This window comes from Eretmochelys imbricata, chromosome 27 (assembly GCF_965152235.1).
Source record: "Eretmochelys imbricata isolate rEreImb1 chromosome 27, rEreImb1.hap1, whole genome shotgun sequence".
NCBI lineage: Eukaryota > Metazoa > Chordata > Testudines > Cheloniidae > Eretmochelys > Eretmochelys imbricata.
Window position 1 is genome coordinate 14917273 of NC_135598.1, and position 21184 is coordinate 14938456.

Genomic DNA, 21184 nt, shown 5'->3' on the forward strand with positions numbered 1-21184 from the left:
CCGGGGGCGCTGGGCCCGGCGGGGGGCACACCCGGGTTTGTGCAAGGGCTGATAAGCCGGCGAGAGCCGACAACCTGGTGAATAGCTGGGGCCAGCCCCGAGGCGCTGGGCAAGGGTCTGTCTGTCAAAGGATCGTTGTTGGGGTGGGTGTCGGAACTCGCCCCGTACGAAACCTCTCTCTGCCCCAGTTACGTTAAAAACCCATTTACCTGCAGAGCACTCGTCTAGCCTTGTATCCATCCCCACCCCCCAGACAGGCTCCGAAATGGGAGGATGGGAAAGGCCTCAAGAGGTCATCCGGCCCAGCCCCCAACACCGAGGCAGGACCAAATAAAGCAAGACCATCCCTGAGAGGTGCTGGGGGGTTTTAAGACCAGATTCGACAATGAGACGGATTCCACCACCTCCTCGGTTCATCCGTTAGACCGCGGGGGGCAACCGGAGCCTGAGAAGGAGCCAGAATTTACCAACGTACGTTGCCAAAGAGCCCCAGTAATACGTCAGCAGCCCCCCATCCGCTCCCCAAACCCCACTCCGAGCACCTCCCGCCCCCCGGCAGCTGTTTGCTCCTGTGCAAGGGGCTGTGGCGGGGAGGGGAGGAGCGAGGGCAGGGCAGGCTCAGGGGAGGGGGCGGGAAGGGGTGGAGTGGGGGCAGGGCCTGTGGCAGAGCCAGGGTTGAGCAGTGAGCACCCCCCGGCCCATTGGAAAGTTGGGGTCTGCAGCTCCAGCCCCGGAGTCGGTGCCTAGACAAGGAGCCGCACAGTAACACAGGTGGCCCCCTCCCCCGGGGCTAGATATTAGGGAAATCTTCCTAACGCCTCTTTTTAGTCCCCCCTTCCCAAACTCGATTCCTTACACTTTTACCGCACGCTCAAATATTTTCCAGCCTGAAACGGTACAGGGCTCTGAATTACATTTCATTCCCGCTCCCCGCCCAGACCAAACGTCTGGAACTGTCGCCCAGGACCTCGCAATCCCTGCAGTTGTCCCTAGCACAGAGCAATATCACGTCTCCCCCTCTGGAGTCTGTTTGGAAATCACAGTGAAAACCCATTTCTGCGAAGTCCACTGGCAACGGGAATGGGGGGGAAACAGGTTTATTCCAGCAGTAACACAAACTAGAGACACCCGGCGAGAATCGTCACCTGGCAACCCAGCCGGGGGGAACAGGGAGGTGGTGACACTCGCACATTCGTTAGTTGTCACGGCGTCCCCGGGTGATGCTCTGGAACTGCTCCCCATGAAGCCAGGCAGGACTCTGGGGAAGTCTCCTCCCTGGGAGCAGCCTGTCTGCAGGACACACAGCTCACCCGGCTTCCCCCTTCCTGGGTCTGACCTCGGAGCATTCAGCCTCCTCTGCCCCTCCGTGCGCTTCCCACAGCCAGTCTGCCCAGGCGGGGTCCTGGGGAAGCCAGAGGGTCCTGCACCCCAACTCCGCAGTGAGACGGGACTCCCAGCCAGCCAGTAAAACAGAAGGTTTATTAGACGACAGGAACGTGGTCTAAACCAGAGCTTGTAGGTGCAGAGAACAGGACTCCTCTGCCGGGTCCATTTTGGGGCCAGTGAGCCAGACAACCACGTCTGCACTTCACATCCCCAGCCAGCCCCAAACTGAAACTTCCTCCAGCCCCTCCTCCCCTGGGCTTTGTCCCTTTCCCGGGCCAGGAGGTCACCTGATTCCTTTGTTCTCCAGCCCTTTAGCTCTCACCTTGCAGGGGGGGAGGGCCCAGGCCATCAGTGGTCAGGAAACAGGGTGTAGGCCATTCTCTGTGTCCAGACCCCTGCACACACCTGCCCTCTAGGGCTCTGCAATGATCATACACCCTTACCCCACCCCCTAGAGACTTAAGAACTGCCTAGGGGAAACTGAGGCACCCCCACACTATTCAGGGGAAACATTAAGAACAGTCCCGCTTCGCCACAGTTACAGGTACCAGAATTCTGCCGGTCCCAGGAGGATGCTCCCTGGCTCGCTGCTGCAGACCCACATGGGGCTGAAGCCCCACCACGGCCACCGTCTGAGCGGGAGCAGCCGCACCAGGTACCGGGAGCAGCTTGTCATGTTTCTGCTGCTCAAACTCCTGCTGCCTTTGACTCGCTCTGCCTCACGGGCTCGGGACCCTGGCCCTGGCAGCAGCCACAGGGCTGCCTTATATAGCCACCCCGCCCTTCCAGGCCCTTCCTCCTCTGCCCACGTAGGGGCCGCGCCGGCCTCCTCTGCCCGTAGACGGTGCTGGGGGCGAGACGAGCCTGGCCTTGTGAGCGACCTACCGGGCCGCACAGCCGAGCCGGCAGCTTCTGGCAGCCACAAGCAGGGCCTGGCATCGCTCCCTGCCCCAAAGTCTCTGGGAACTTCTAGGGCCTCCCTGAAGTTGGCCCCTGTTGTTTGCATCCGAGGCTGGCGGGAGGGGCCCGGCGATAGCTCCCAGGGCACAGGCAGGGTGCGGGGGCTGGAAAGGGTGAAGTCCCTTATTTGTGTAGGGCCCACCTGTGGTCCGTATGGAGTGTGCGTGTGTGTCTGTCTGCCCGCACGCCTTGGCGCATGTGTCCCCTCTGTGACCCGTGTCAATAGCACCGGGCCAACGAACCAACTCGCCCGACAACCGTGCTGCCCCAGGGAGCGGGCGCCCGGCCCTGGGCCCGTCCCCTCCCGGCCGACGCAGAGGCCTGGGATCACCCAGCAGTGCCGGGCCCTGCTCGTGGCTGTGCCTCACCCCCAGCCTCCGGTGGAGCCCAGGGGCCCCCGACGTCCCCCCCGAGGGAGGCCCGCTGGGCGTGTCGGGGGGGAACCCACCAGCCCCGGCTCAGGCGGGCCACGGGTGCAGCAGCAGGGCCGCGGTGCCAGCCTGTGCCACGGCCCGAGGAGGAGCCCGCAGCGAGTGCTGGGGCCAGCCAGTCCTGGCAGAGGGAGCACCAGCACAGGGGGAAATCAGGAACGTTTATTTCACGTAAAAATACGTCACACGCCGTGAATCTGGCTTGCAGCCAGCCAGGTCAGCCAGGGCGCGGCCCTGCCAAGTCTCAGCCCCGGCCTCTGGAGTCTGCTCCTCGGCTGTTACCCCTGGGCTCTGCCGTCGGCCCCGTCCTCCGAGCCCGGCTCAGCCGGTGCCGCCGAGCCCCCCGCAGGGCTGAGCTGGATGGGCACGTTCCTCGCGGGGACGGCTGCGGGGGCCAGGCACGGGGCTTCGATGCACAGCTGCCCCTCCCTGGAGATGGAGCAGGTCAGGCGGTCGGTGTCCACGGCCTCGGGCACGTCCCACTCCCTCTTGAACACTTCGTACTTGTAGGAGAAGGAGCCTTTGCCGTCCTCGCTCTGCGTCTCCTTCCTGCCCGTCAGCAGCACCTTCCTGCCCACCAGCTTCACCGCCAGCTCCTGGGGCGCGAAGCCCCAGACGTCCTGCCGCACGGCGAAGGGCTGGGCCGTCCCCTGGGCCAGGGCCACGCTGGAGCTCTGGCCTGGCTCCCCGCCGGGGCTGCTGCTCCCTCCGCCAGCCAGGAGCTGCCCCATGCTGCTTGCAAACGCCCTGGCCGTCTCCAGCTCCCGCAGCAGCTCCCGCTCCAGCTCAGCGAAGAGGGCCCCCGGGGCCGGCCACAGAGTGCGCACGGGGCCCAGCCGGGCAGCCACGGGGCCGGGGGCGGGCGGCAGGATCTGCAGGCGGCATAGCATCGCTGCTGCTGGGGCTGCCTCTGGCTCGGGGCTGAGTCCTCTCCGGTGCGGGCCAGGGGCCGATCTGCTCGGGGCCGGGGGCCGGCAGCTTTTATCCCCTCCCGTGGGGGCCTGGCTCCTTCCAGAACCCTCTGGCCCGGATGCCTCTGGCTGACTGGGACAGCTCATTCCCGTTACTCAGCCCCCAGGACAGGCAGCTCCCACACCCCGCTCTGCCCTCCTGCTAGCTTATAATTAGCAGCCTCGTCTCAGCCTCGAAATAGAAACTCCTGGCAGCTCTGCGACCCCCGTCAACGGCCTGTGACCGACCTTCCTTTGCCAGACGGAGTGGAGCCACGGCCTGGGCCCTGCCAACCTTGCCCGTGGCCCAGCCCTGCCCCAGCCTCCAGCGCTGGTCCCTCCCTCTAGTGCCAGCTCCTCCCCCCCAGGTTACACACGGGGCAGCGGGGAATGACTGCCCTTGGCTGAATGCCCAGGGTGCACCTGCCCGGCTCAGAAGAGCCTGCCCCACAGAACTTATGCACCTCGCCAATTCAATGCAGCCAGCAGAGAGGCAATGGGATAGAGTGGGTCGCCCCAAGGGCTGGGACGTGGGGAACCCGGCCTCTATTCCCAGCTCCGCCGATGACCTTGGGCACATCACTTCCCCTGTTCCGTGCCTCAGTTTCTCCTCCCTACACCTTGACTAGCTTGTAAATGCCTGAGGCCGGGAATTCCTCACTGTGTGTACTAGGCCCAGCACACGGGGTCTCCCAGCTCAGGGTGGTCCTGACATAGACTCAAGCCCCACTCAAGGGCGGTTGTTGATTTCTGAACCAGGGCACTGAAGGGCCCGTCCCACAGCTTGGCCTGAAAGAACCGTAGTGCGGATGCCCCCTTCCACTTGGGGTCCATTTACGGAGGGCTAGAAAGTGGGGGCTAGAGGTGACAGACCTGGGCCGGGTGCACCAGGGATGTGCGCTGAACGGCTGGCTGGCCTCTGGGACAGGGCAGGGTTTGGGTTTGAATTGCCGGGAGCTAAAGAACTGTCTCCTTCCCCCAGAGCAAGACCCTTGGTGCCGGGAGGCAGGGGACGTGCGCGGGGGCTGAAGGACACTCCTGGTGTTGTGCTGCTCAGCCCTGAGCCCCTCTCAGCCCCGGGGTTTTCCTAGGCCCACAGATCCCCAGGCCGGAGGGGACCGTTGTGATCAGACCGGAGCCCCTGCTCCAGGCTAATCCTCACAGCAGGTAAAAGCAGGCACCGTGGGGTTTCCCCTGCCCAGGCCCCGGCTGGTGGTGGGGCTGGCCCTGGGGCTGGCCCACGCGCCTGTAACCCGAGCCGGTGGCCCCTCCTGCTGCTCTGTTTGGAGTGGGGAATCCAGCCCAGGGCTGCAGTCACTGTTATTTTGGCCCATGAGTAACCCCTCGCCATCAGCCTCGTAAAAATAGGCAATGGGGCCTGGCGGGAGCGCCCGGGCCAGAGGGTTCTGGAAGGAGCCAGGCCCCCACGGGAGGGGATAAAAGCTGCCGGCCCCCGGCCCCGAGCAGATCGGCCCCTGGCCCGCACCGGAGAGGACTCAGCCCCGAGCCAGAGGCAGCCCCAGCAGCAGCGATGCTATGCCGCCTGCAGATCCTGCCGCCCGCCCCCGGCCCCGTGGCTGCCCGGCTGGGCCCCGTGCGCACTCTGTGGCCGGCCCCGGGGGCCCTCTTCGCTGAGCTGGAGCGGGAGCTGCTGCGGGAGCTGGAGACGGCCAGGGCGTTTGCAAGCAGCATGGGGCAGCTCCTGGCTGGCGGAGGGAGCAGCAGCCCCGGCGGGGAGCCAGGCCAGAGCTCCAGCGTGGCCCTGGCCCAGGGGACGGCCCAGCCCTTCGCCGTGCGGCAGGACGTCTGGGGCTTCGCGCCCCAGGAGCTGGCGGTGAAGCTGGTGGGCAGGAAGGTGCTGCTGACGGGCAGGAAGGAGACGCAGAGCGAGGACGGCAAAGGCTCCTTCTCCTACAAGTACGAGGTGTTCAAGAGGGAGTGGGACGTGCCCGAGGCCGTGGACACCGACCGCCTGACCTGCTCCATCTCCAGGGAGGGGCAGCTGTGCATCGAAGCCCCGTGCCTGGCCCCCGCAGCCGTCCCCGCGAGGAACGTGCCCATCCAGCTCAGCCCTGCGGGGGGCTCAGAGGACCAGGCCAACGTCAGCAGAGCCCAGGGGTAACCCCCTGAGCTGCTGGCAGCCGCCCCGGCAGAGCAACCGAGAACAGATTTTTGGAGCCTAAAACAAGTGGCTTCAAAACTAGCATCAGTTTCTGTCACTATGGTCAGAGCAAAAGTGATTCCAAATAGTTTTTGTACCAAATAAATTCCTCTCCCTAGAAATCAGACCCTGCTGGTTGAGTCACTTCCCAGGCACGTTGGTGTGGGTCAGTCTTGGCTGCTGATGTACAGGGATTAGGCCCCATGGGGCAGGACAGAGCAGCAGGAGAAGCAGCCCCAGGGTCTGTCTACACGGCACACGAACCTGGCTCTGCGGATTGGAGCTTCCAAGCCCACCCTTGAGCGTCTCACTGAATTCAGCAGAGCCTGCAGGAAGGAGTGGGGAGGGGGTCTCGGCTCACCCTGCTGCCCAGGGGAGCCCTGCCCCAAGGAACAGGCCTGGGGGTGCCTCCCCCAGGGAGGGAAGGGGCAAGCGTGGCTTTCTCACTGAGCAGAGGCATTTCCTCCCAGAGCAGGGACCCCTCTAGCACTGCCAGGGCCTTTGCATTGTCCTGTGCAGGTACCAGGGGCAGGCCCGGCTGCAAGAAAAGGTGGGGAGGTTACAGGACATTCAGCTCACAAGTTCCTGGACAGGGGGTGCTATCTAACACACAGAGAGGAGAGCGGACAGCCTTGAACACCTGGGTTCTAGTCCCCGGCTCATCCCCTTTACTGTTAATTACAGTCACAGATCCTTGTATGGACAAGCAGCTTGATACCACAGCACCCATCCGAGACAGGTGGTAGACAAGTCACTCCCTGACTCCAGGCTTTCCATCCGAACAAGGATGGGAAGAGGCTGGCTCCTAAAGCCTTTGTGATCACGTAGAAGCTGCTCATGAGACCGACCCAGGGATGGGGGGTGCTTTGAGCTGCAGCAGGAAGCCCATAGGCCAGCATTAGCCACCCTGCCTAGCAGCACCTAACTCGCTACCCTATTTCATTGCTGCAAAGGTACTGAGCTCAGACCACAGGAGAAGCCCCCCCAACCCCCTCCCGCAGCTGGGGAACTCGGGGCAGGAGGCTGTGAGTGAAAGGAGACAGGAGCATTTGCAAATCAGCAGACTCCAGAGGTGCTGGGTAAGCGGGACAGGCCCTAGATGGCAGCTTTTATCACCTTCGTTAAGCAAAAGCCCAGACATTCCTGCTGGTCTCTGCCAAGCACAGGGAAGGTTAGATGCCTCCAGCCATAGAGCGAGCCAGCTCGCCACCCTGCTGTGTCGCTCCCAGTTACCGCTTTGAACGGTTTCTAGAGAGAAGCTGGAGTTAGTCTGTGGGAGATTGCTGGGTGCTTCCTGCAGCTCCCATTAATCTCAAGAGCAGCTGCCACAGAGATTCCAGCTGGAAAATGGGAGAGGCCAGGTTGCCCGCTAAAGGAACAAGCCAAGCAGGAGCAATTGTGCAAGGAAAATACACTACAGAGTCTTCACACCACCCACATGCTGTGTCTGCCCTCCACTAACGGGAACGGTCTGTGACATGGATACTAGTTGCAGGGTGGCTTTCCCATTGCATTGCAATGGAGTGTGCAGGGGAATTATGAAGTGGGCTCGTCTTCATACCATACAGGCCTGTTCAACCCCTTTACCATCACGGTGCTGCTGATCTGGGATCCTCTCTACACACAGTTTGGTTCTACCCTATGCAGCCCAAAGAGCAGCAGGTCTCACTCCACATTTATCACAGAATCGTAGGACTGCAAGGGACCTCTAGAGGTCTCGAGGCCCCTGCACTCATGGCAGGGCTAAGTATTATCTAGAGACCATCCCTGCTCTTAAAAATCCCCAATGATGGAGATTCCACAGCCACCCTGGACAATTTATTCCAGTGCTTAACCACCCTGACAGGTCAGAAGTTTTTCCTAATGTCCAACCTAAACTGCCCTTGCTGCAATTTAAGCCCATTGCTTCTTGTCCTATCCTCACACATTGAGGAGTCTTCTCCCTCCTTCTGGTAACAACCTTTTATGTACTTGAAAACAGTTCTCATGTCCCCTCTCACTCTTTTCCAGACTAAAAAAAACAATTTTTTCAAGCTTCCCTTATAGGTCATGTTTTCTAGACCTTTCATCATTTTTGTTGCTCTTCTCTGGACTCTCTGCACTTTGCCCACATCTCCCCTGAAATGCTCCCCTCGTACACACAGGATCAGCTAGGGAAGAGGTTGGTGTTACCTTTCCTGGGGTAAGGGGCCCTGCTAGTGGCAGGAACAAGGTGCCTCTGACTGCAACACTGCCCTGCCAGCTAGCTTTTACTGCAGACTGAAGTTAAGGTAAGGTAGCAGGTATGACTGTCCCCCTTTCAGCAACGCGCTCCCCGCGCTGAGGGACACCTCACAACACCCGCTCCAGCCATTGGCTAATGCTGCTAGATCGAGCAGTTCCTCTGTCTGGGGGCAGAGATGGGGTTACTGATTAAGACAGCTGAGCTGGTTGTTGCTTCTACCTTTGCCCTGTTCAGACTGGGAAAAAGGAAGTTCAGTTAACCGCTCTGTCATCATTTTCCACATGGCAAACTCCAACTTGGCTGGTCCATGGATTTCTGAAATCCAGGATTTCTCTCCAGCTGCCTCTGTTTGTTGCTAGTGCTCAGTGTTGCTGCAGCTGTGGGCATAGTTACCAAATCCTTCAAGCCATCAGACAGGTGATGGGCATGTTGGGCTTAGACTTTTCCTCCAGACTGTCATCTGTAGCCAGATGGGCCACTTTCATTTTATGGGAGGCTTGTTTCCATGCATCTTGCCATCCTCTAGGCCTGGTTTCAGAGTAGCAGCTGTGTTAAGCCGTATCCGCAAAAAGAACAGGAGTACTTGGGGCACCTGAGACTAACATTTATTTGAGCACAAACCTGGTTCAAGCTGGCACTGGTTCTGTGCCTTTTAAAAAAAGTCCCTGTGTTCTCAGGACAATCCTTTCAGTTTTCTCCACCATACCTCCCCTTTACCCTTGGCACTTCCACTCAGGTTAGGCAGTTACACCAAGCACAACGGGGAATCTAGACACTGCCATGGTAATCTACAAGGATCAGTGAGTAGAACAGTGATGGATTCAAGAGACCTGGGTCCTGCTCCTGATCTGCCACTGACCTGCTGGAGGGTCTTGGTGAGGCACTTACTGCCACTCTACACATGGGGAAACAGGGGCACAACAATGCTGACTTCTCGGAGCTCTTTTGTGTTGTGCTTTAAGAGCTAGCTGGCACAAATTCATAATGAAACTACACTGGCCAGTTTCACTTTCGGGTACTAGCGTGATGCGTGGGGAACACTGGAACCCAACTTTCGTTTACGTGGCTTTAATAAAACTCAAACATTTCTGGTCACATTTGATTTATAAAAATTTTTTTTAATCACAACATAAGTTTGTGATGAAGGCTAAGTTGACAGTTCCTCTTTAAATACCAATCTGTATAAGACATTGCATCAGCCAACGTGAGTTAGACTCCAGCAACAGAAGCTATTTTAATACCTCCCTCCAGGTTTTATTTTGTGGAATTATGAGGTTTAATACAGATGGTTTCCACAGACAAATTACTCCAAGTCTCCCCCTCCCCCATCTCTGTACATCAGTAAACCAGAGCGGCTTGCACTCGAGCAAGGTTATTAACATTAGTGGCATCACATCACTGTCAAAAAGGACAATTTTGTTTTGTTTTTTATACAAGATTTTTTTTTTGCAAAAAATTGCAACAGGATTATTAGTGCATTACACCAGAACTGAAGAGATAGAAAAAAGAGTTGGCATGCTAAAGTCCAACACCAAAAGGAGGACGACAGAAGGCTAGTTGGTATGTACTATATTGACAAGATACTGATTGGTTACATGTTGAAGAAACATACAATACAAAATACAGAAGAAACCAGTTTTGCTCCCCTCTGCCCCCCCACCCCAAAATACTCATAATTGTGATTTGGTCGAGACATGGCTCCGACACCAGAGCTGAATGTCATTATAATGCTATCGTTTTATTTAGTGGTTGTTCTAGGCATGTGGCATTGAACTAGCCTTCGCTTGTTCAAGTGGATAACTCTGAAACAAGATCCCATCTAAGGGACGAACGGCCCTTGTTTCCAATAGTGGACGAGAAGCTTGTGGGAGCCGTTCGGCTCGAACTCTCGCCTAGCAGAGGCGGGAAGAGGCCAGCATGTGTATCCACCACCAGGAAGAGGGAAGAGCAGTTCATATATTAAAAAAGTGACTTAAGACTTAAAATGGAATTAGTATTTGTACAGAAAGGTGCAGGTGGACTAGCTCCCTCCAGCCTATGATCAGAAGGAGATGGAGAAATCACCGCAGCTGCAATTGCCAGCTGCTCTACCGTAAGTGCGATTGGGTCGAGTGGGTTCCAGTCAGGTCATTGGAAGGGCTTCGGTCAGGTGGGAACGGCGGCTCAATTGCTGCAGCACTGGCTCCTGCTGGGCTGGTTGGTCTCTTGCAGGTCCACGCCCCGATTCCTGCCCTGAGAGCCAGCAGCATTTTGGGGTTCATTTTTCGGCAGCTTCTTAGCTGGAGGGAGAGGAACGGGTCAATGCAGCTCACGTGCAGAGGAGCCGGTGACTCCTGACATCGGCCCGCTGAGCTCTGCTCTGACGCGGCACGCTCTGGCTCCCCCAGGGAGGCTGGCCTTCGTGCCACGTCAGGCAGGTCTTTCCCTCCAGCTGGGCTTGGTACGGTGCGTGCCACTTCCAGGTGTGCCCAGCGCACAGGCTGGCCAGGACTCTGGCAGCACTAATCCATAGTGGGCAGGCTCAGATTCTCTCTCTGGCTGCCCTGCGGCAGTGATGGCTGCCAACAGGATCCTGCTGGGGGGAGGGAGGGAGGGAAGAGGGCCTTTAACCAGCAGGGGTGGCCATGTCCAGCCGGGCAACAGGCTCCCTGGGCAGCGACTTGGTCTTGCTCCCCCGGGGTGTAGAGTCAGGGGATTGCTGCCGTTCACCTGGGTGGGTGGCACTTGGCACAATGCCAGTTTGCGCAGCTACCCCACTTACCGATTGCCATAAAGATTTCATTCACATTCATTGCCGTCTTCGCCGAGGTCTCCATGAACAGCAAGCTGTTGTCGTCCGCGTACGTCTGGGCTTCCTGGAGGCAATCACAACAGTGTAAGGCTGGCCCTACACTCGGACAAGGAGCTTGGGGAAGGCCCAGAGCTGCCCCCTTCACTGGGGTGGGGGGGGAAGAAAAGACTGGTGTGCTGGAAGGCAGGCAAGGGATTGACCAGCAGCCCGGGCCCCTCCACAAGCCCCATTGCACTAGGTTCGGCTGCTTTCCCTTCTTCCCACAAGTCCCCTCGAGCCCTGGAGGACTCGTGCTGCTGCAGTTGACGGCGCTGCCCGGCTGGCATCCCACCTCCCCACCCACGTCTGACAGCAGCGCCAAGCTCCCCCACCAGTTTGAGCTAGCTGCCCACCGCAGGAGCATGAGGCAGACCTGTCTGGGGCGCTGCTCGCAAGGGTTCTGCGCTATGGCCGCTAGCTGGGAGGCACATGGGCCAGGCTACAAAGGCAGCCCACCCGACCCGACCCAACCCACGTCTCCGAGCCGCGGCGTAACGGGAAGCCTGCTGCCCGAGTGACCCAAGGAAAAGCCTCAGGACACGAGTGCCGCATTAACCAAGCTCCCTTGGCGGGGTGGGAGCTGGCAGGGAATCTGTTTAAAGAGCTGCCTTGGACAGATTCCTCAGATGTCTGGCTGCTGGCGGGACGTGGCTCATCTGCCTTGGGGAAGGAAGGCAGGCAGCTGGCTGAAGGGCGGCAGCACAGCGCGGGTGGGTAGAGCACACCAGTGGTTACTCTTTAGGGTCAGCTTGTTCCAATCCCCATCCCAGAGATGGGGCTGCCCCACAAAGGAGGCAAGGGCTCTGAAAGGAGTGGATGGACACAGGTGGGCTCCACTTCCCTTCAAGCAGGGCTTGGGGGTTACCATGGTGCAGCCGCCTGGAACACAACTTTCCCCGAGGGCTTTAATGAAGCCCCTTGGATAGGTTTCAGCTGGATATTGGAGACCAAGGAAGGAAAAATTCCTGTTTCCCTGGCTCTGAACTAGGGCAGCGTCTGCTCTGATTCCTGCTTACCTGGAAGTCCACAGCTCTCTTGCTGGCAAGGTCAGCCTTGTTGCCTGCTAATGCAATTACGATGTTGGGGCTGGCCTGCCTCTGCAGCTCCTTCACCCAGTTCTTGGCTCGTACAAACGTGTCCTAGAAGGAGGCAGTGGTGAGGGAGGGCAGCCTCTCCCCACTCCTGCCCGGCACAGAGGCAGGAGAGGCTTACCCCAGTCAGCAAGGAGAACGGTTTGCCTCCAAGCGCTGTTGGTCAAGACTCAGTGGCTAGGTCCCTAGAGCCCCGTACAGAGCCAAGGGAAAGCAACACATGGGGAGTGCCAGAGCAAGCATTAGATGACCCCCGCCCGCCCAAACCGCTGGCCCCCAGTCCTGAGCCGACGGCATCCCTGCAGCGTTCCAAGGAGCAGGGTACCCAGACACTGGCCCTTCTCCCCTCCAGCAAGCTGGTCTGTGGCCAGCAGCTCCGTACTCACTGTGTTGGTGATGTCGTAGACGACAATGGCTGCCTGGGCGCCCCTGTAATACATCGGGGCCAAGCTGTGGTATCTCTCTTGTCCTGCTGTATCCCAGATCTCAAACTTCACCGTCGTGTCATCCAGGCAGACAGTCTGTGTTAGGAAGGCGGCTGGGGGAGAAGCGGCTGGTTAGTTCTAAGGGAGCCGGACAGCCCTGGGTTAAGCCAGCTGGCCTCTGAGAACCTGGTTCTCTTTGCACGAGAGTGACCCCCCCCCCCCACACACACCATGTTCACCATCTTTATACAAAAAGAAAAGGAGTACTTGTGGCACCTTAGAGACTAACCAATTTATTTGAGCATACGCTTTCGTGAGCTACAGTTCTCTTCATCGGATGCATCCGATGAAGTGAGCTGTAGCTCACGAAAGCTTATGCTCAAATGGGTTAGTCTCCAAGGTGCCACAAGTCCTCCTTTTCTTTTTGTGAATACAGACTAACACTGCTGCTGTTACTCTGAAACCCATCTTTATACAGTTTGATTTGTACCAAGGATGCCTTGGAGGTACCCTTTGAAAACTCCTAATCTGCTGCATATTATCCCATTGAAATGTGCGTAACAGCACTGCATGTCAAAGGAGGAGACTCGGCTAGACAATGGTCACTAATACGTGGTCGTTCTGGGCAATGCTCAGACAGACACCCTAGCACGCCAGCAAAGGGCTGAAGAGCCCTTACCTGCTGACCTGGGCATTCGCCAGCAGGGGGGAGCTGTGAGCAAGACATTCACCATTCATCTGAATTCAGTCTGGAGTTCCCATACACAAGGAAACTACCTGCCCTCCTCACCAAGCCGGGGTTTTTCAGGCAGAAAGGGGTGGAGTAGAAGGGGGGGAAGTGTCCCTAACAGCCTCTCCCCAAGGGCGCCAGAATGGGCGGAGGGGGACGGGGGGGACCAGAGGGCCATGGCCCCATCACTTTTTACCTGCCTTAAGGGTGAATGACAGGGGAAGGAGTGAGCAGGGGGCAAGGCCTCAGCGAAGAGGTGGAGTGGGGTGGGGCCATGGTTCAGGTGCTGGTGCCTTCCCCCCCCCCACTTCTCGGGTGCTTCCGGCATTCTTGCCTCTTCTGTACATTGCATGAAAGAGGGAGAACCATCATTGACCTGGGGGCCCCTGGCCAGGTTTTCCAGCCAGTCCAGACTGCCAAAAGCTACTGGGGAGAGAAATCGTCTCTGCTTTTCAACCTATTAGGCTTGGTAAAGTTTCAGAATTAGCTTGTGGTTTTCTCCTTTTATTTGTAACCAATTCTGACTTTTATGCCTTGCCAGTTGAAATCTCTCTAGTTAAATGTGTTTTAGCTAAACCAGTGTTTGAGAAACCTCTACTGGAGATAAAGGCTGGTGCACGATCGCTCCCAGTGTTGGAACGACGGACTATCTCCAAGCTTATACTGTCCAGGAGGCTGCTGAAGAGTATAAGACATTTCTGGGCATCCAGGCTGGGGCAATGCGGGTGCTGCCCTGTAGGTAATTCATGGCTGGCTGGGATTTTGCAGGCTGAAGGCTGAGAGCAGGCCAGGAGTGGCTGTACGGACAGCCCAGCAGCGTAAAAGGCACTCTGGGCTACAGAGTTACAGGACACAGCAGTCCAGGTTGTAGCCTGGGGAATGTCACAGCTAGGAATTGGGGGGGACCCCAGATAGGGCTACATTACCCGAGCAGACAGGTATGCTGCCAGTGGCTGCATTGGCTACAGGTAGGGTATTTAGGCACAACAACATGAGCAAGAGACAGGGACCAAACCATAGTTACAGCAGCCAGAGAACCACTTAACACAGCCAAACTGGTCTGCCCCCATGGTACATCCGAGCACACATGCTACTGTACCCTACACACCTAGCTCCTGCAGCACACCGGGAGAGGACTTGCTCTTTGGACAGAAGACAGGCTAGCTTAGAGGCTCTTTTCACACGGTTGCTAAAGCGCAGAGTGGGATCTCAGCACGTGTCTTCCAGTGCGAACGTCCACAGCCCTGGGATGTGAGACCATTGTGTCCCTAGTGCCTTTGGAGATCTCAGAGCGTTTCCTATCCCACCTCCGTGTTACAAGCGAGGTGAGGAGTGGGTACCTGATCTACCGAGATCAGTGTAGCAGAGCCAGGAATGGAACCCAGCCGTCCTGGCTCCTTGTCTCCTGCCCTGTGGTCAGGTTCTAACCCCCTGGTTTTATGTCCCTTTACTTTGAATCCCATTTCTGACCATGGTGCTGCACAGAGAGCCAGCTACATCCTCAGCCAGTAACCGGGACAACCGGAAAGTGCTACAAATATTGCAGAGGCCGTTAGTTACGTGTAAAGCAGCCAAGGGTCCCTCTAGGGGACAGTGTCATTGAGCCCTGGACAGCGGTCAGGAAAGCCAGTCACTATAGTCCAGGCAACTCCTGGGGCAGCGTCAGTTTAATAAGGTTTGCTTGCTACGCAGTGCACTTTTAAGTTAAAGTTACCACAGACCAAGGGACTGATGGTTCGGAATTGGTAATGGACTAAGCCTCTCCTCTGGGTCATTAATACCCCCACAGGACACGATGGTGGCATCTGTTTGGTGTAATGAGTGGTCAGCGATGACAGTTGTTAATGGACTATCACCGACCCAAGCATTGGCCCACCAGGTTTGGACTGCCAAGTGGGAACCACTTCAGGGATGACAAGGACAGGGCCATTGGATGGCCCCTCTTCAAATGGGGTTCCTCCAACGCCCCACAATGAAGCGGAGGCCAGCTATAGACTTGCAGATGACTGACTTCAGCAGTGGGCTAGCAGCTCTTCACCTGGCTGACGATGCTGTTAAATGACTGGGCACACTGTGCATATGCGGAGAGGGGTCTGGGTGACGGGTTCAAATCCAGCCCGAGTGATTGGACAGCAGTGATTGTCACCTAAAAGCGGTCTAGCCACACTAACAAATTCCTTCCTAGTTCTCCACATGGCAGCTAGCCCTCTTGCCAGGCTCAGAGGTCACAGACTGTGGACAATGGAGACTCCCTCTCCTCAGCAGGCGGGGGGTCAGGCCAGAACTAGCTGAGGCATGCAGGCAGGGTGATGAAGGACTAAGTGCTACACAGGCAATCGCAGTGCATTCTGCGCCAAGAGGGCTTCAGTGCCCAGGCTGCTGATCAAGTACAGCATGCTCGGGCCATGCTCCACTCCAGAGAGACGTGGGTCAGAGATGGAGAGGTGTCTGTCTGGAAGTGGCTTTCTGGGCAGAACAGCTGATCCAAGCACACCCATGTGGCTTCACTAAAGCAGTAAAGATCCTGAATAGATTCACTAGCCTATCCATTTGGCTGGTGTAACTAGCTCATGCTTTTGTCTAGTCCTGCACATCTCACCCAAGTCACTGACCATACATCAGGACACCAGGCTGTTGTCTCTTCCTGTTTTTACGAGCTTGGACAGGCTCCCTCCATGAAGTGAAAGTGAAAGGTAACTCTGCCCTTCCAACCAGAGGGCCAAGCTCTAACTGCATCATTTCCCTTTCTGCCGTTCTTGTTGGAGGGCCCAGACCTGCCATGCACACCCCCTGCATTGGGGGAGTGTGTTTCCATGACCCCTGCACTCAGGGGCTGCAAGGATCAATGTCCTATGTGGAAGGGGAGAGCTGCAATCACAGGCACACGAGCTCATGCTGGTGGAGAGCTGGGGTTTAGGCCTTCCTGAGGTTCGGGGACATGCCTGGAGCTCTATCAGGCAGGACAGTCAGTATCATCACGGCAGCGATGAGTGGGACTCATTCGACAGCCTCCTCGTGGCTATTGTGGCACGAGTGATGCCCTACCAGGAGGAAGGCTGAAGCCTCCATTTCACCTCCAAAAAGGATGTAAAGTTACTTCCCAACAGCATGTGTAGAACAAGCCAGTTTGCCAACACTTGAAAGTGAAGCTCAAAGCCAAGTCAGGCAGCTTTTTACATGAAGCTTGCAAAGGGGTCCCCCCCGCCCCGGTTTCCCCCTCTGAAAAGATTACTGTGCACAGGAAAGTGCCTTTTGCTGTAACCCTTTTGAGGGGGCCCTGGAAGCTTCTCAACAGCAGGAGCACTTTAATACGCACCCTACCAATGGTCAGCCAGCAAGTCTCTTCAGCCATGTAACTGCAGCGAAAAATGCTCTTTGCCAGTGGCCCATTTACTCTGCCAGACTGTATCAGACAGTCATTTTTGGAGTTCCGGAACAAGCTTTCCTGTCTTGTTAATGTTCCTCCAAACTCCCATGGGAGCTCGATTCAGCTGCCCTTCGTGACATTCAGCCACTAGTTTCCTTTACAAATGGCAAAGGACGTTTTGCTTTCTGGGCATTTTAAAATCAAGACAAGGCTGCGAGATTTGACAATCACCAAATCAAGTAGGATGGGTGTTAGGGTTAACCCTACTTTCCTAGGCCCGATGCCCTCAGTCAGATACAGACATGCCATCAAATGTCTAAGGTAAGCTGTGCAGTTGTCAAAGCAAGCAATGGCAGAACGCTGGGCTGGAGAAGCAAGATCACTGCCAGTGGTTCACCTGCTTCAAACGGAAGAGGCCATTCATAGGACAGGTCTAAAGGTCCTGCTTGACTAACGGAACATGCTTTCTTCATCTCAGATGAACACACCAAAAGCCATTAAGGTTCACCAGTCCCACAGACTCCAGAGAATATTTGTGAATTGCATTTCTGTATCTAGAGAATTCCTAGACCAGATTTTCTGGACTTAATGCCAGACAGAGGCCAAGTATGAAGTTATTTTCCACATTGGGTTACTCTGGGGAGCAGTGGAGAATTGACAGCAGTTAAGTAAAATGGATATCAGTCACTACCACTTCCCTGCTGATAGGGAAAATACATTAGAACTGGGAAAGGTCCAGAGAAGGGCAACAAAAATAATTAGGGGTCTGGAACAGCTTCCATAGGAGGAGAGAGCAAAGATAGCAGGGTTGTTCAGCTCGGAAGAGACAACTAAGGGGGGTTGACAGAGGTCTAGAATATCATGCCTGGTGTGGAGAAAGTGAAAGGGGAGGAGTTCTTTACCTCTTCAGATAAGACAAGAACCAGGGGTCACCCAATGAAATCAACAGGCAACAGGTTTAAACACAAACATAAGGATGAATTTTTTCATGTAATGCACAGTCTACTATGGGACTCGTTGCCAGGAGATATTGTGAAGGTCAAAAGCATAACTGGGTTCAAAAGAAAAATCAGACATGTTCATGGTGGGGAGGTCCAGTAATGGCTAGTAGTGAAGATGGTTGGGGCGCAACCCCATGCTCTGGGTGTCCCTAAGCCTCTGACTGCCAGAAGCTGGGACTGGATCACTTGTACCCGGTTCTGTTCACTCCCTCTGAAGCTTCTGGCACTGTTAGAAGTGACTGGTTTCAGAGTAGCAGCCCTGTTAGTCTGTATCTGCAAAAACAGGAGGACTTGTGGCACCTTAGAGACTAACAGATTTATGTGAGCATACGCTTTCGTGAGCTGCATCCGATGAAGTGAGCTGTAGTCTAAGGTGCCACAAGTCCTCCTGGTCTCTTTGTTAGAGGTGAGCATCCTAAGACTGGTAGCTAGACCATTGGCCATACTGGATCAGCCCAGTCTTATGAATTTCTGCCAGCCTGAGCTTCCCACCCAGCAGCTGGAAGCATGATTGCCAAGCCAGACTAGCTCAGGCCACCAGGTTCATTTCAGAGGTTTTCAAGCATAGCAGCTTCTCTCTGTGTACGGCATCTCTGATGCAGCTGACTGTGGGGTGGAGCGTGGCAGCCAACTGGCCAGACCGCAGACTGCACAGCTGTGTGGGAAGGGAAAGTGAGTCGAGGACACTGGGGAAACCCCATACTCTAAAGAGCTATGGGTTATTTAGCATCCATGCACAGCAGCAGCTTTCTAAGAAAGTCATTTCAAGATCTCCTTCCCTCAGGGCAGGGGTTCCCAGCTGGCAGAGTCCTAGTTTGTACCAGGCAGACTCTCCTGGTTCCCTGTTGATAACACATTCATCTCAGCACAAAGTATGTTGGGTCTCAGTTAACTTTTCCACACAGGCAACAACTTAGTGTCCCTGTGACAACTTCACCCATCGCAGCGAGAGGGGACACTGGAGCAATGTCGTCAGCCTATGAAAGCCTGAGGAGTACGGAAGCAGGATTTTATGAACTCCCTTCACCGGCTTTGGAAAGGCAGCAGGCTGAGTTTACCTACCCCACACCTACACTGGGATCCAAGCCAGACTTTAAACGGAGAGGTCCTTGTACCCACGAACTGCATGGTGCTTTAATGAACACTTAAAGGAGATCCCGCACTGCTGAGCCTGGCAAGAATTAAACTCGTTTTACGAGCCAGGAACTCCAGCCTGGGGAAGGGACTCGCCCAAGGTCAGCATCAGCAGCACAACTAGGGAGTTTGGAGTTCCAGCCCTAACCCCTGCATTGGCCTCTAGCCTGCTCCTTTGAAACCAACCCTCTAGCTCACGAGCCAGGACTCCTGCTGCTTCCCCAGCAGGGCCCTGAGCACTCACCTCCAATTGTGCTTTCCTGGTACTCGTGAAACTGGCCCTTGACAAACCGCAGGACAAGGCTGGATTTCCCCACTGCAGACTCCCCCAGGAGGACAAGTTTGAATTGGCAAATTTTGTTTCCAGCAGCTGGTCCATTCGGTCGAGCAGCTCCACCTCGACCCGCCATGGTGGTTTACAGTGCAGCAGGGTCAAGAGCACAGACTCCAGGGGCAAGGGGACTGTGCTGGTTGTGGACGCTGATGAACTCAGGGAAGGTGGGTTTCCAACTGAAAGAGGAAGACAGAGATTGCATTATTGGCACCCCCTGCAGCAGGAGTTTGGTCTGATCATATATCCTAGAAGCAAGCTCATCTCCTGCAGAAGCAGGAAGGAATCCCCTCCCACTCAATCAGAAATCTCCAAGTAATCAGGGTGCATCATCGGTCCATCCTTGGAGGAAGGATCAGGTACTTGTTAATGCTCAAGACCAACCATCCTCAGCATGCCCTCGCCAGTGCTCTCACTGAGTACTTGGTTTGAAATGAGCCCCAGACTGGAGCCTGCCACAAGGGACACTAGCCATGCACCATGCTCTCCTCACTGCTAAGACAGGTAGCAGAGAACCCGGAGCGATTCCTGCCAAGTATTGTTTGGACACTTGCCTACCAAAAACTGGATAATGAACAGACTAGCTTCATACAGGGCAGAGATCAGCCAAATTGCATGAGCCCCTCCGACCCCTTTTTGTTAAGCTATGCCATGGCAGAAATCGTTAGAGCCAACACACACACTAGGGTACTTGTTCTGGCAAGTGAGGTTAGCTACACATGGAGTGGGATTAACCCATCTTCAGTGCCTTGGCATGTACGGTACAACACAGAGCCCCTTTATTCCCTTATGAGCAAGCCAAGGGTCAAGCCACCTGCATAAGGTGAAAACGTGGTCCAAGCTCATGAATGCTTAGAAATGTAAGAGCTTAGGTAGCTTAGCCAAATGCAGCCTATTAAACCAGGAGTTCCTGAAGCATTTAGCGGTCCAGAGATTGAAACACAGGAAGTCATGGGGAGTGGGGTGTTGAAGGCAGAGGATCTTACAAAGTAGTCTGTATGACGACACATTAAGAATCATTGTATTAGAAACACACCATTAAGAAAGTCAAACATTTATTCTCTTTGGATGGGAAGAGACACTCCCAACTAAAAACACAACGGCCATACTGTGTCAGACCAATGGTCCATCTAGACCAATAGCCAATCTTCCAATGGTGGCGTGTGCCAGATGCTTCAGAGGAATGAACAGAACAGGGCAATCAAGCGATCCCTCTCCTGACATCCATCCCCAGCTACTGGCAGTCAGAGACTTAGGGACACCCAGAGCATGGGGTTGTGCACCTGACCATCTTTGCTACCAGCCATTGCTGGATCTCCCTTCTATCAACTTCTCATTCTTTGAGCCCATTTACACTTTTGGCTTTCACAACATCCCCTGTTCAACAAGTTCCACAGATGGACTGTGCATTGTATGAAGTTTTAAAACTGGTTTTAAACCTGCTGCCTATTTGCTTCATTGGCTGATCCCTGGTTTGTGTTTTTATGTGAAGAGGTAAACACTTCCTTATTTGCAAAAAGAAAAGGAGTACTTGTGACACCTTAGACTAAAATTTATTTGAGCATAAGCTTTTGTGAGCTACAGCTCACTTCATCAGATGCAACAGACTCCAACAAGAGACTGCTGAATTGGAATACCCTCTCGTTGGAGTCTGTTGCATCCGATGAAGTGAGCTGTAGCTCACGAAAGCTTATGCTCAAATAAATTGGTTCGTCTCTAAGGTGCCACAAGTCCTCCTTTTCTTTTTGTGAATGCAGATTAACAGCTGCTACTCTGAAACTTCCTTACTTTCTCCACACCAGTCATGCTTTTATAGACCTCTTATCTCCCCCTCACCCCCACATTATCCCTTTTCCAAGATGGGAAGCCCCCCATCTTTTTAATTTTGCAGAATACAGAAGCTGTTCCATACCCTCAATAATTTGAGGCCCTTGTTGGTACCTTTTCCAACTCGAATACATCTTTTTTGATATGGGGTAATCAGAACTGCAAGCAGCATTCAAGGTGTGGGCATACCATGGATTTACATATGGCATTAGGATAATTTTGTCTCTTTATCTATCCCTTTCCTCATGGTTTCTAACATTCTTAGCCTTTGATTGCTGCTGCACATTGAGCAGAACTATTCACAATGACTAAAATCTCTGACTGGTAACAACTAAT

General features: G+C 55.3%; 3 protein-coding genes across 3 annotated transcripts in view; 1 reads left to right on the top strand and 2 right to left on the bottom strand.

Annotated features, from left to right (window-relative positions):
• Positions 1 to 3055: 3055 nt before the first annotated feature.
• On the bottom strand, positions 3056 to 3835 carry LOC144258146 (uncharacterized). The gene has a single exon (XM_077806517.1). The coding sequence runs from the start codon at positions 3833 to 3835 to the stop codon at positions 3056 to 3058; it is 780 nt and encodes a 259-aa protein (XP_077662643.1).
• Positions 3836 to 5126: 1291 nt separating this feature from the next.
• On the top strand, positions 5127 to 5849 carry LOC144258153 (heat shock protein beta-11-like). The gene has a single exon (XM_077806534.1). The coding sequence runs from the start codon at positions 5259 to 5261 to the stop codon at positions 5847 to 5849; it is 591 nt and encodes a 196-aa protein (XP_077662660.1). The 5' UTR covers positions 5127 to 5258.
• A 3360-nt stretch (positions 5850 to 9209) lies between these two features.
• Positions 9210 to 21184, bottom strand: part of RAB5C (RAB5C, member RAS oncogene family) — a 33522-nt gene continuing 21547 nt past the window's right edge. Inside the window, exons 2-6 of the mRNA XM_077806410.1 lie at positions 18935 to 19200; positions 12420 to 12571; positions 11959 to 12081; positions 10874 to 10967; positions 9210 to 10391 (exon numbers count right to left, since the gene is read on the bottom strand). Coding sequence (XP_077662536.1) covers positions 10276 to 10391; positions 10874 to 10967; positions 11959 to 12081; positions 12420 to 12571; positions 18935 to 19100 — 651 coding nt within the window. The 5' untranslated portion in view covers positions 19101 to 19200 and the 3' untranslated portion in view covers positions 9210 to 10275. The remainder of the gene's footprint in view (positions 10392 to 10873; positions 10968 to 11958; positions 12082 to 12419; positions 12572 to 18934; positions 19201 to 21184) is intronic.